Source organism: Camelus dromedarius, chromosome 11 (genome assembly GCF_036321535.1).
Source record: "Camelus dromedarius isolate mCamDro1 chromosome 11, mCamDro1.pat, whole genome shotgun sequence".
Classification (NCBI taxonomy): Eukaryota; Metazoa; Chordata; class Mammalia; order Artiodactyla; family Camelidae; genus Camelus; species Camelus dromedarius.
Genome location: NC_087446.1, coordinates 19,973,236 through 19,987,808, shown reverse-complemented (window position 1 = coordinate 19,987,808; position 14,573 = coordinate 19,973,236). Strand labels below are relative to the sequence as shown.

General features: G+C 33.0%; 1 protein-coding gene across 7 annotated transcripts in view; it reads left to right on the top strand.

Moving 5' to 3' along the window:
* PPP1R12A (protein phosphatase 1 regulatory subunit 12A) overlaps window positions 1-14,573 on the top strand; it is a 129,318-nt gene that overhangs the window by 83,672 nt on the left and 31,073 nt on the right. For 3 of the 7 annotated variants that reach the window (XM_010975105.3, XM_031463086.2, XM_064491561.1), the window contains exons 9-14: window positions 1,553-1,677; window positions 8,695-8,910; window positions 10,132-10,226; window positions 11,064-11,168; window positions 12,071-12,238; window positions 12,633-12,809. In XM_010975105.3, coding sequence (XP_010973407.1) covers window positions 1,553-1,677; window positions 8,695-8,910; window positions 10,132-10,226; window positions 11,064-11,168; window positions 12,071-12,238; window positions 12,633-12,809 — 886 coding nt within the window. The remainder of the gene's footprint in view (window positions 1-1,552; window positions 1,678-8,694; window positions 8,911-10,131; window positions 10,227-11,063; window positions 11,169-12,070; window positions 12,239-12,632; window positions 12,810-14,573) is intronic. The other 4 variants (XM_064491559.1, XM_010975108.3, XM_010975109.3 and 1 more) reach the window with 4 other exon arrangements.

The following is a 14,573-nucleotide window of genomic DNA, read 5'->3' as shown; positions in this document are numbered from 1 at the left end:
AGATTTCACTAATATAAAACAAATTTTTAAGCCAAGAGAAAATTGGGGTAAAAGGAGAAAATAAAATGAAAAAAAATCTTTTGAACTTTATTATTTATTTTCCTCCTGCTAGGCTGTAAAATTACTCAGTTAAGATATTTTGTGTTTTCATTGACTGATATATCCTCAGTACCTAGGACAGTATTTAAGATATGGAGACACTTAATAAATATTCATTGAACTACTCGCTTCAGTTAAATGGATTGTTTTCCTAGGAAGAGGGTCTAATTAGGGTGTGCAGGGTTTGTACTTAACTGTGCTGAATAGACTTAGCTTCTGTTGGATGTGAAGAGGCATTTAACAATGAGAATAAAGTTTGTTACACCGAGTTTAGCTCATTCAGTTTATTTGAAAAAAACAAGGTTATAGTGATTTTTAAACGTGTCAGTTTTGCCTTGTCCTTTGGTACAGTTTGAGGTTATGCTTTTCGCCCTATTAACATCTTACAGATGTTTTCTTAGTCACAAATAGAACTAAATGAATCATTGCAACTTCAGAGTTGTTGGTGGGAAGTTTGCACTTGCCCTAAAGATAAGGATATGTTAGTTTTGCCTACTTACCAAGTATAACAGTATACAATAATGATAAGGTGGAAGATTCCTTTGGAAAACTGACCTTAAAAAGGGAGAAAGGTAGTATAAGGAAAATGAATATCTCATAGAGCTTTAAAAGCAGTATACTTCTTCCCAAAAGTATAGAAAGATACCTGTTCTACCCCATTTTGAAACCAAAGGAATACTTTAAAACTAGATAAAATGACTTGACCATTTGAAAAGTGAATTCTTCTAGCCTATTTATAAATGACAGTTAATTTAAATATTTACATCTACATGACTGTTTTGCTAAAAAGCCAATTTGATTTACATTTTCAAATATAGTCTGAGTTTTTTCTGATACTTCAAAAAGTTTTTTCTAAGTAATCGATTACTAGTTAGAAATTGTCTTGATACATTGTGAAAAGAGATTTAATCTAACTTAGCTGATATTTTGTCTTTTTAAGGGTAAGAAAAATGCTCTTTGTGATATTTTAAGTGTGCTGTTTGACAGGAATATAAGTGATTATTAACAAAAAGCACTTTTAGATTTTCTGTAATAAAGAGGAGCTGTCAGTTTTTTAAGGTAACCAATGTAAGTTGTTTATCCATTATAAAACTGCATAGCTCTTACGTTTTTAAAGATACATTCATGCATTCATTTTAAATATTAATTTTAAAATACTTAAAAATTTATGCAGTGGTAAAAGTATACAAGTCAGATTTTATTTGTGCTTTTTATTCTTAAAAGCCTGGTTGTATGTCATATTTTTATTTATGTCTCATACATACTGAGACATTTCTGGAAACTGAAAAATTCACTTGTTAAAAGGGATAATAGTGGGGAAAGGCTTTGAATTAACAAAACCTTAAACAAAAATACAATATAAAATACTATTTTTTAATACCATTGAAAGTGAATTCATATAGAATCTTGACTCTTAATGTTTTTTTTCTTTTTCTTTTTCTTTTTTCTAAAGATAAGACAAAACTGATGGCTTCTGTAACTAGTGCCAATACTTCTAGTACACAAACAGCTCCTGTAGCTGTTACAACACCTACTGTGTCATCTGGTCAGGCAACACCTACGTCACCTATTAAAAAGGTAAGCCAAAATTATGTTCGCTAAAAATAAATGCATTCTGCTTATTCCATTTGAGATAAAGCATTAAGACAGTTCTAAATTTTTATAGTTTATTACAGACATATGTAAGGTTTAGAATAACATATTGTTCTTTCTTTTATTTTACTGCAGTTTCCTCTGAGCCTATTACAGTCTTTTTTTAAAAATACTTTTTGCAATTGGTATAGTTGATTGTTAACAAATGGAAAGATAACAGATAAAGTTTTTCATATGAGAAATTAATGATCATGGTAGTTTTTATTTCCATTGAACTTTTGAGGAACACGGGTTTTATACCCTTGGTTTCTGTTAAGTAAAGGTGCATTTTGATCATTTCACACGTGTATAAGTTAAGCACAAAAAGTACTACCACAAGTCATTGAGAGTACTGAAATCTAGATTTTCTAATTTGATTACAAAGCACCAGGCATGTCAGAACAGAGATCAGCTCCTGACCCCGCCTTTTGTTAGTTGTTATGACCTTTAGCAGGTTACTTTATGACCTTTAGTAAGTTACCGTCTTCCTTATCTGTTCTCCCCAAAAAAAGGGGACAAAACAAAAACAATAAATAAGGAGAGAAAATACGTTAGCATCGTAAGGATTCATTGAGAGAGAGAGCTGGGCTAGTGACTTAAGTGCTCCCAGAATGTTAACTTCCTTTCTTCCTCTTCTGTCTTACTCTGTTCTCCACTTGTTCTTCATCCTTCTTACTTTCTTTTCTCGACTAAACTGCTTTCCAACTAGTGTGTTGATCTTTTCAAAGACTTGCTTTTCCTGCTGTCTCAGAACCTATACTTCTTTTAACCCAAATTAAAGATTGAGTTTTGTTGTCTGGGGTTTTTTGGTTTTGGTTTTTTTTTTTAACCTGTTGGTCTCTTTTTAAAGGCTTCTCCCCACCAGCCCTGACTTTGCTTTCACGAACAAACTATTTCTCTCTCTGTGTGTCACACACATACATACACACACGCATGCACACACACTTTTTTTCAGGAACCGCTTAAGAATTGACTGCTTTCTCTGTAACACTTTTGCCCTAAATATGTGAGTATGTATTTCCTGGGTACAAAGGCATTATCCTCCATTCTCACTCTAAAATCATCATACTTAGGAAATTTAACTTTGATATAATACTATTATTTATGTTCACTAATATACAGACCCTACTCAGAATTTTTCCAGTTGTCCTAGTAACAGTCTTTCTAGCTGTTTGATTTTTCGTAGTAAGGGCCCACTCACAGACTGCACATTGTGTTTAGTTGTCGTGTCTCTGCCTTTGGACTTATTTTGTTGCTTGTCTGACATTATTTGGTTTGCATGAATTTGAGGACTGATTTTAAATCCCCACAATGTTTCTATTATATTGTCAGTCTTGCTAATCTTTGGATTTGGTTCCAGGTGGTTTAAATTTGAACTTTTTAAAATCATAAACTAGATAAGTTCTTTAAAATCCATACTTTTAGTAATAATCCTCCTCTAAAATTCTTCTAAAGTATGAATTCTTAATGGTAGGTATGTATGAATTTCATTGGTATAGTTTGAATATCAGGAAACTCTATAAAATGAGTTATCTTACCTTCTGCATTCTAGAACCAGGAGCTTCTTGAATTCAGTTAGAACCCATATATTCAAGTAGTCGTAATTTTATGTACTTTAAAATAAAATTCTCCCAATGCAATCTGTCCACAAAATTTTCGAGACAGTTACCCTGCTGTAACTAGTATCACCATGAGCTGCTTTAACTAAAGCTTTATTTCATTCTAGAACTCTTTTGTATTTCTTCAGTGAATACTGAACTTTAGCTTTTTTGATTTATTATCTGTTAGAACTGCAGGATTATCAAAAGTTCCCAAAAGCTCCTTCCCTCTTGAATATCTGGCCAGGATACCAACTGTCACTCTTCTGAGTATTTAGCTAAGCAGTCTCTTTCATACTATAGTCAGATAATTAAAATAGAATTCTTATGATCAGTGATATACTTCTCAGGTGTACCCATAGATTTATGACAATTTGCTTTTCATTTTATACCAACTGCCCTTAAAGCAAATGCTTAAAACCCTGTTAGGTTAGTGGGTCAATAATGTCTTTGCTATGAAAATTCTTATTCAGAATTACTTGTGATTCTATAATTAAATTGATATAATGACAACTATCTTCTTCTCTACTTTGCATATTTAGAAATTCCGTTTTGTTCTTAATTTCAAGCATCATAACTTACTTTAAAGATTATATTATTTCAGTTTTTGTTCTTAAAGTTTTGTAGCTAATTTTTTTTTGTAATGGAGGTACCAAGGGTTGAACCCAGGACCTTGTGCATGCTAAGCATGCATTCTAACACTGAGCCATACCCACTCCCCTGTAGACAAATTTTATTCAAAGCAATAAAGTTATGGTGCACACACAGAAAAAATGAAGTATTTTTTTTTAATGGATTGTAGCAGTTTTCTTATCAATATTGTATGACTTTTAAAGCCTATTATCCTGTTCAGTGATACTTGTATTTAATTTTGCATTTTAGTTTTTAAAATTTGTTTCAAGATTTTTGCTATAACTTAGAGACCTAATACAAATTTCCTTAGATGAATTGTTAATTTGTATATGCATCATAAAATGTAAATGCATACAGTTACAAAATTGTAATTAGAAGTCCTATTTTGGGGTTGTCACTCACCACTCTTCTAATATTTAGACAAAGTTATTTTAAGTTCTCTAACTTTCTTCACCAGTGCACAAACTATATATAAATACACACACACACACACATACGCACACTCATGGCAAAGAATAGATCACGAAACAGGAAGCTCTGAAACAGTATTGTTCTGTATTCTGTAATATATTCTAAACTTATATGCTGTAATAACTCATGATAACTACAGTTGTATTCACTTTAAATGATCTCTTAAGTTCTTAACTCTTCAGCTCAAATTAAAGAACTATTTCTGTAGAAACGAGATCAGGCCTATGATTTGTGGGTATATTATCTATAAAACTATTAGTTTAATCTTATGATTTATTTTAACTAAGTGATAAGTTTATAGCATTATTTAACTTACAGTAAGTTAAATAATATAAATTTTGTATTAAAATTTTAACTAACAATAAGCTTATTGTTAGTTAAAGTTTTAACTAACAATAAGTTTAACTAACAATGTTTATATAACTCTCTAGTCAAAATAAATATTGTTGGAATCTCTGAAAAAGATTACCTACTCTGCTGTATGCACATACATTTCTATAAGTGTAAACTGTATTTTCTTTACCAGATGATAGAAATTCAGAATTTTCTTGAAATTAATGTTCTGGCTAATTGAACCTAATTATTAAGCATAATAAAATTTAATAAAAGACTGCTATGTGCTATGGGTGTATGAAGTGTGTAATTGTAGAATGATGGTTTTAAAATGGAAGAAAGCATTTTTGATTTGAGGTAATAGAATCAGAACATTTGAGATAGATCTTGAAGAATGAGCAGGTGGTATTTGACCTAACAGAGGAGAGTTTGTATAGTTTGTTGAAAGAGAGAGAAGAGAGACAATGTGAGCAAAGTAGGGGGATAATGTGGAGTATTTTGCAGGAAAAATGAGTTGTCTAGTTTGGTTACCTTATAGGGCACATAAACAAAGTAAAACAGGAAAGGGGGAGCCAAACTTTGTAATGTTTTCATTCTATGGTAACATTTTTGTAATTTGATAGGTAGAACAGATTCATAGAAGTTGTTTGAAGCAGGCCATGAGAGAATTAGTCTTTATAGAATATTTTTCAGGCAGCAATGTACAGGGTGTATTTGAAGGTGAGAGGCTGATTGAGAGAAGGTTTATTAGAAGGTCATTGAAGTTGCCCAGCATGAGAAGAATATAAACCAGATAAGTGGCAGTGGTCTTACAAAGGGAAGGAGGAGAATTAGGGACTGGGACTTAATTTGTAGGTGGAGGAAGATAACAGAGAAAAAGTCTAACATGACTGTGAAGTTTAAAATTTAGAGGACTGAAGAGATTACTAGTGCCAGTAACAGAAATAGGGAACTGAGGAAGATCTGGTTTGGAAATAAAGATACTTGATTTTACACATGTTGAGTTTCAGGTTCCAATTATAGTTCTAGATAGTTCATTCTACAGGTAAATAGAAATTCAGGGCTAAAAATTTAGGAGTCAGATTGAGCTGGAGAATAACAAATTTGAGAATAAGCTGAATATAATTAATATTTTCCCTGAGGATATAAAGAAGACCCTACTCCCAACACTCAGGAGAAGAAAGTGTAAAGAGAAGATAGGAGATCTGAGAAGAGACTTTTTTTGATTGACATATAGTCAGTTTACAATGTTGTGTCAATTTCTGGTGTACAGCATAATAATCCAGTCATACATATACATACGTATATATTTGTTTCATATTCTTTTTCATTGTAGGTTACTATATTATATATAGTTCCCTGTGCTATGCAGTATAAATTTGTTGTTTATCCGTGAGAACAGACTTGTGGAGAGCTTATGTTGCAGGGCTGTGACAAAGTTGCAACCGCAAACAAGCAAAAGGCCAAGAAAGAGTGTGATCAGAAGAATAAGAAAGTCAAAATAGTGTTGTTTATAAAAAGCAAAAGAAGAGTTTCAGTGATTAGGTATACTTGAGTTTTTCAGAGAGATTCGTTTATACACCAGAAATTGAAAGCATAAACCAGTACTTAAGTCCAGTTTCACATTAGGCAGAGAGGAAGTATATTAGTCATTACAGTGCAACAAATAGCCATTTCAAAATTGATAATACTTCCTCACTTTTGTCAACTCTAAAATAATAGTATATCATTGGGTGGTTGTAGGATTAAATGAGGTATAACCTGTATGAAGCACTTAGCTTATGGCTTGACATGAGTAAACTTTTGCTGCAAGTTAGCTTCTGTTGTCATATTCAGTAAGTGTTACCTGCTGTCTGACTATTTTGTTACAGAAGGATAACATTCGTTTCTAATTTGGGGGAGGTCCTGGGCCAGGGAGGTACTGGCAAACTGTGGTCTCTGGACAAAGCTGGCTCACTAGCTGTTTTGTACAGCCTGCGAGTTAGAGTGGTTTAATATTTTTAAATGGTTGGCGGAGGCAGGGAGGGATCAAAAGAAGACGGGTATTTTGTGACACAGATTCACATTTCATTGCCCCTAAATAAAGTTTTATTGTAACACAGCCATGTTCATTCACCTGTGTATTTCCCATGGCTAGTTTTGTGCTACAACAGCGTAGATGAGTAGTTACAACAGAGAATCTATGGTCTGCAAAGCCTAAAATGTACATTCTGGCCCTTTACAGAAAGATTGGCCAGCCTCTGTTCTTGAGTGCTGTGACTTTAAACTCTGCAATCAGTAACCAGTCATCCCAGTGCCTATCATAGTGCATAAAATATCACAGAGGTTCCTGACCTTCTCAGTTAGTGGAGACCCTAGCGTTTTATTAATTTTTCTTCACAGTGCCATTTGGCCAAAAGAAATGCCTATTTGTTTGATTTATTAAGTAGTTAGGTATAAGCATGTTAATAATGACATTTTGTGTGGTGTCCAACAGATGTCACTGTGCTTCTCTCAAAACTTGAAAATATCCCACAGCGCCCCTGTGACTTTGTTCTTGTGCCCTGAAATGTCTCAGTACACATTTTTGGGGACTGTGAAATGCTGTTTATCTTGAGTCTTTTTTCGACCCTATTGATAGGAATTAATTATTTGAAAGTACTGGAGGTATCTTGTAATAGTTTTGTCTATGAAGTAACCTCCAACATCCTGGGTACTTTTAACAAACTCTATTAAACTACTTAGTATGGCAAATTTTGGCAATAATTGTGAAAGAAAGGTTGTTTTCTTTTTTTCTTTTTTAATTATCCATATCCTATGCTGAAGCAACTAGTTAGTTGCTCTATTCACCATCGATATTTAACTGTGGTTGAATATTTAAACTCTGTAAGTGAAGGTGATGAAGTGAACTAGTTAAAGATAACAGATGTTTCATTTTCAGGCCTGTTAGAAAACCCTGAAAATGAAATAAATATTTGTACAAAAACAGTTTTTGGTTGAAATGTTCAATATTTGGTGGAAAAATCAAACAGTAAATTTAAGACTGTGATATTTAAAATATTACTGAATTAAATATTATCATTAGAAGTGTATTATTATTTTTCTGTTGATGATGCTGGACATAAAAACTTTTAACCTAAATATATATATGAATAAAACCAAAATTCCAAGTGCAGTAGTTTATTCACTCCCATACTATAATAATATCTTTTCTGTGTGCCTTTAACTGGTCTCGAAGTTTCTCTATTAGATTGTTTTAGATTCTCTCATACAGAAATGGAACTTGTCCCCAGGGACTTTTGAAAATCAGATCATTACCCAGTTATTGGGTTTTAATTTATTATAAAGTTCTTTTAAAAAGGAAAAAAATGTGTTTTGTTCATAACTTCCTTTTCTGTTTTCATACTTTCAATCTTTATCTCTTTACCTGTCTTATTTTAATTGGCTTTAGTATGATTTCATTGCTCCTATCATGCCTGTGGTGGAATCAGTAGATCCTGCATCATGGAGGCAGGGCTTGCGCAAAACTGGCATTGTTCTTGTGCCCAGTAAGGGTGAAAAATCTATGGTGAGGCATTTCTATGTGCAAGGATTTATATTAGGTTACAATGTAACAAGTTTAATATGAACATTGGTTCCAAAGATGCATGGTTTTAAGTCATTATGGTGTGCTCATTTCTGTTCTCTGTATTTGCATCATAATTTTTCTGTGTGATACAAAGTGTGGAGTGTGTTTTCTTAACTCTAACATCTGGGAAGGTAGTATTTCCTTTTTCAGTTTTAGATCTTTACATTTTTGACTAAGACATTAACCTACTTAGTTAAAATTGTTTCTCCTGAAACTATTAACTATTTTAGACATATTATCTGTGAACTTGTCATTTCCAGCTTAAGGACTGATCAGTCTCGATAATTTTCTTTTCCTTTTTCTTAAAAATAAAATAAAAAGTTTCCAACTTCAGCTACAAAAATTTCTCCCAAAGAAGAAGAGCGGAAAGATGAATCTCCTGCATCTTGGAGGTTAGGGCTTAGAAAGACTGGCAGTTATGGTGCACTCGCAGAAATTACAGCATCTAAAGAGGCTCAGAAAGAAAAAGACACTGCAGGTGTTATGCGTTCAGCTTCAAGTCCCAGACTTTCCTCCTCTTTGGATAATAAAGAAAAGGTAATCTATTTCACAATTTGTTTTCTATAAAAACTCATAATTTGCTCTCCATGAACATCAAATCTGTTGGATTTTCTACTATGCATCATTAGATCTATATATCAACTTAATTCACCTTACTTAATGAATTACATGATAATATAAATGTATCTGTCTATATGGAATTAAAAGTGTTGGGAAGATCAGATGTATCTGCCAAAAACATAAATTACCAGATTATACTCAATAGAGCAATTCTTTATTCTGTTTGAGAATTTATAATAAAATGCAGCAAGAAGTAAGCTTATTTGTTAAGAAAGGTTTCTGGAGTTTAGGAGCACATTTGTTCTAGAATGTGATTACACTCAGGCTACATTTATCCGGTATGTGCGATTTCTTTACCTGCTTTTTTATCTGATACATCACAGCTTTCTTCTTCTTAGTAGTTTTAAGGCAGTACTAAAATTGTATTAAATAGAATGCACCGCAGTTCATTCAGTGCTATTTTATATGACAGGATTATTTTCTACTGCATTTTTAGTGCTTGGACATTTTTTTCCATATGGTTTTCTTGCTCTATACAGGAATCATGTATCAGAAATTCAGAAATGTAATTTCTCATTAAGTAATTTTAATTATTTAATTTTGTATAAATTTATTGCCCAGTTGTTTCCCAAATATTTGATACCAGTGTAATGAGAATGTAACAGGTGCCATTGTCACTACTCTCTCAACCAGATTTGGATAAATATAATTTAAATAATTTGTTTTGAATATTTTAATGTTATTTTAAAGCATAGAATATCAAGGTAGTAAATAACTCGTATAATATAAATAATTGGAACCTGTCGGTGAATCATATTTGAGACCTTATTTCTCTGAAAGAAATAAGGATATTTTATCTTACAATACTGCATTACTGTGAATATTCTGTTATAAACATTTTAGAAAAAGTCATTAAAATGTGGAGGAGTGTTTCTTATGTTAAAATTATCTAATTCTGGATTAGAGAAAGAAAAGAAAATTAGTTTGAACAGGCTGTCATTTAGTGCTCTTAGTACTTGAATATTGATAGACATCAGTTTTAGAGTTTAACTAGGAATTAGGGAAATATAATCAAGTAAACTGTAATGGCTGTGCAATAATACATTGTTGAATGTGCTTTCCATATACTCTCCTTTTAGTAGCACCTGTAATCATCACACAGGTTTATTTTCACTCATTTTCCCCCCTTTTGTGTAGGAGAAAGATAGTAAAGGAGCTAGGCTTGCATACGTGGCACCTACAATACCAAGACGACTAGCCAGTACGTCTGACGTTGAAGAGAAAGAAAACAGGTGGATTCATTATGATTTGCTTTGTTTTTACTATAAAGTCTTTACTATCTAGCTTGAGAGTTAAAACATGAGCATTGTTGTAATTATGTGGGCTGTGGATTTCAGGAAGAGATGGAGGGTATTCCTAGTGGGGTGAACACCAAGTCCATGGTCCTTAGGAGGTGCAGGCTTGGTATGTTCATGAAATAGCAAAAAAAAAAAAAAAAAAGGCATTGTGGTTGAAACCGAGTGAGGGGACAGTGGTGAAAGATTAGGTCACAAACTAGTACATGCTTTCTAAGTATTTGTAAAATAATAGAAAAGGAGAAAAGGCCCTTAATCACTGTCAGCATTTTAGTTTGTTTCTTCCTATTTTTCATCACATAAGAGTGTGAAAACTTTTTTAATATAGTTGTAATCATGTTATGTTCAATTTTTGGTCTTGATTTTTTCTTTCACCTAAGATCTCATGAGCAATCTTTTATAATTAGTATGTATTTTCAGCAAGCACTGCTATTCATCAGTACATAGTCTTCCATAGAGTAAATCTGCTGAGGTTAAAGTAACCATTTCCCCTCCCCAACTATGGACATTTAAATTGTCTAGTATTTTGTGATCATAAATAAAACATCTGTAGACATCTTATTTTCCCCCCCTGTAATTAGGATTATACCTTAGGGATAGAATCTTAGAACTGGAGTTACTTGGACTTCTTAATAAATATTCCAAAGTGTTTTTCCAAGGGATTTTACTGGTTTCTGCTTCTACTGATGTTTATTGATATTCAGCTCTTTTTACCTGTATTTTAAAGTTATTTTAAAATTATCTACCAGAATCTGAAGGATATTCTTTTCACAGAGATTCTTCAAGTTTGCGAACAAGTAGTTCATACACAAGAAGAAAATGGGAAGATGATCTCAAAAAGAATAGTTCAATTAATGAAGGATCAACTTATCATAAAAGGTAATATAATTCTCAAGCAACTTTTATGTGTTCTTTTATAAAAAATACAAGGCAGTTTGTTTGGAGCCCTCAATTTAATGTAATATAAAGATACGTGCTTTTATTAAATATATCTTTTGTTGTTTAAATAAAACTTCATTTAAAGACAATGTATATATTTAAAGACGAGTGAAAATTTGCTCCTACTCATGCCTTCCTATTATACATTTTTAATTAAGTTTGATATACTGTGAAGAATCTTTTAGATTATAGTATATTAAAAAGAAACTTCTATATACTTAAGTATATATATATGTCAATTATATAATTGACTAGAGCAATTGAAATATATTAATGACTTCATTGATTTCATTTCGTGACCTGGAGAATTTCCACTTGTCTTAGAACTCAGAGCCAATGGAAATGCCTTAAGTTGGAATGTTAGTAATGTCTTGCAGGGGGACTATGCATTATTTTCTCTGCTAAAAACAACCAAAAAGAAGGATAAAAGATGAACTAGTATAAGCATGGTTCGGTCCTAGGGAAGTGACCCATTGCTGAAACAATTTTCTTTAAAAATGTTAAAATCTTAACTTCCCTGAACCAAAATGATTTTTTCTCAAACCCAGCCTGGTGTTACCATATGGTCTGGAACAGTTCCAGAAAAATAAACTATCAGATCATCTTTGAATCTTGTTGGGGAGAAGGGTGGGATATGCAGTAAAATGATACACTGCCAAATAGTGAAATTATCTAGACTCTAGCAAGTTGTAGGTGCAACTCTTGGTGCTGGAGCCGGTGGTGTATTTAGGAACACAGTCTTTTAGATTTTCCCTAGCTTTGTGGATTTGTACAGTGTATAGACATTAAGTATAGAATAAACATACAAACATATCCTATATAGATATGACTCTTTCCTTTAGTTGCTCCTTTGGTAGAAGACAAGATGATTTGATTAGTTCTAGTGTTCCAAGCACCACATCAACACCAACAGTTACCTCTGCAGCTGGGCTTCAGAAAAGCCTGCTTTCCAGCACAAGCACTACTACAAAGATTACAACGGGTTCTTCTTCAACAGGCACACAAAGCAGGTGAGTCACAGATACATTTGTGTTTAGGCCTCCTGTGTGCTTATGTACGTGCATGCATTTTTGTTTAGAAGATTGTGGGGCTCTGGATTTTTTCATTGACCTTATTAAAATTATTTACAAACAAAAATTGATTCCAAAAAAAGGCAATTGTGCATGTTTGGGGAAAAATTAAGTTCCTGAATTAATGAGCTTTTCCTTGAATTAGGCTGCTTAAAATGTAAATTTCTCTTTGACAGCTCTGGGTGAACTTTTTTGGTTCATAGTTGAAAGATGTCTCACCTTGTTTTTTAAAAAAATCCATCCCTATAGTCACATGTTTTCAGCTGCTAGAAAGTGCTTTCATTGTTTAGCTGTTTTCCTTTTCTCTTTTTGTGTTGCCGCTTATGTGCTATAGTACCTCAAATCGTTTGTGGGCTGAGGATAGTACTGAAAAAGAAAAGGACAGTGTTCCTACGGCAGTGACCATTCCTGTTGCTCCAACTGTTGTAAATGCTGCAGCCTCTACCACAACCCTGACTACAACTACTGCCGGCACTGTCTCCTCCACTTCAGAGGTCAGGGAGAGACGCAGGTGTGTACAGGTCCTGACGGGACTGCTCATGTATCTTCCCCAGTGATGAAAGTTGTTTGTTTTGTTTTCTGATCTTGTAAAGATGGTGGTCCTCTCTTCAGTAGGTTAATGCATAAGACAACCTATATCAGCTCAGAACTATGTAAATTGATGTAATTAGCAACATTAGCATTTAGGCTTAGGCCTCTGACACAATCGGTGTTCTTGTTTAAAGGCAGTGAGCCAGACAGTTGTCTTCTTACTTAGCCATCTTAGTGTTTTTAATGGTGGTTTTAATTCAAAACGTTTTTGTAGTGAAGATCTAAATACATACAGTCACACTCATGGAAAATTAGATGTGACATGACAAAAACAGGTTTTTTTGTTCTTCCCATTATTCCTCCTCACCACCATCCTATTTATTAAGAAATTTAATGGATGTTTAACTGTTTTTGTTATTGTTACTTTGGGGAATTTTGTTTTAAGATTCTCTTGTTATAGAATGGCTTCTTATACATCTGTGTTAACCAAATAATTCTAATTATGTTGAATTCCTTCACTTAGTTTTAATTCTGGTACATAGAAAGCCCTCATTAATGAAGATTTTTAGGGGGCTGTGAATTTATTTTGTGTGCTTAAATGTATTTATGAGCATTGCTCTTCCTGCTGCAGCCAGTTGCCGTGGAATCATAGATGTGGAAAGGAATTTACCTATTACCTCTTGTGATATCCTTGCTTTACAGAAGGAAACTGAAACCTAGAGATATTAAGTGACTTTTCCACTTGTATATGGTTAAATGTGAGAGCTAAGGCTAGGCCCAAGATTATAGGAGAATCAGTCCAAAATTCTATCTGCTATAATCCCTAGCTTTAAATTTGGTTTTCCCTCTTGAGAAAGGAGAACATCTTAGGAAAGTAAATGTAGCCTTTTTTAATATTTTATTCTTGGCAAAATTAGCTACGTAACTGATATTTTCCTTAATTAAAATACTAACCAGATTAACTTTGTTTTATTTCTGGTACATAGTGTTCATACACAGACAGTTTTATACAGCCTTTGTCTCTGGTCCCTAGCAAAGCACATGGCTTGTACTAAGTAGCAGCATTCCTTACAGCAGTATTTGTGGTGAATATATGGAAAGTAACAAAACATTAAATTAAAAAAATTTAATTTAAAAAAAGTCTTCTTTCCTGTCAGTGCATCTTTAGTTTCTGTCACTATATTTATGGTGCATTTCTGTTTTTACAGTGAAATTTAATGATACGTCTGTAACATAAGCAGTTAACATCTTGTGATTTGAATACCAGTATAGGTCATATATTTTCATTATTCTTGCTTTACTTTTCTCTTAAGTTCAGTCAGTTTTAGATTTGAGGGTATTTTCAGTGAGACTACACAGCCAGCAGGAATGAGAGAATCAGAGGCATCCATTATTTTTTTCTCATGAAAATGAATTTGAGGACTTTGTGTTTTTTGGAAGGTGGAGAATCAAAGGGGAAAAGGGCCAGGAGTTCTTGGTTTTTACTCCTTGCTTTGCCTTAATCCTAAAGTTAGAGTTCTCTGCGGGTCAGAATTTCTTCTTCTATAAAATAAGGTGTTTGATTTATATAACTTGTAATTTCTAGGATCCTTTCTATCTCTAGCATTCCATACCTGTTAAAAATTTTCCAATGACAATTAAAGCCTAATGACCATCGCCCCAGAATCATCAGTTATTTCAGAACAAATTATGATTCTTAACCTCAGATTTCTTTATTTGTTAGTACTGTTGAAAAGAGTTGAGT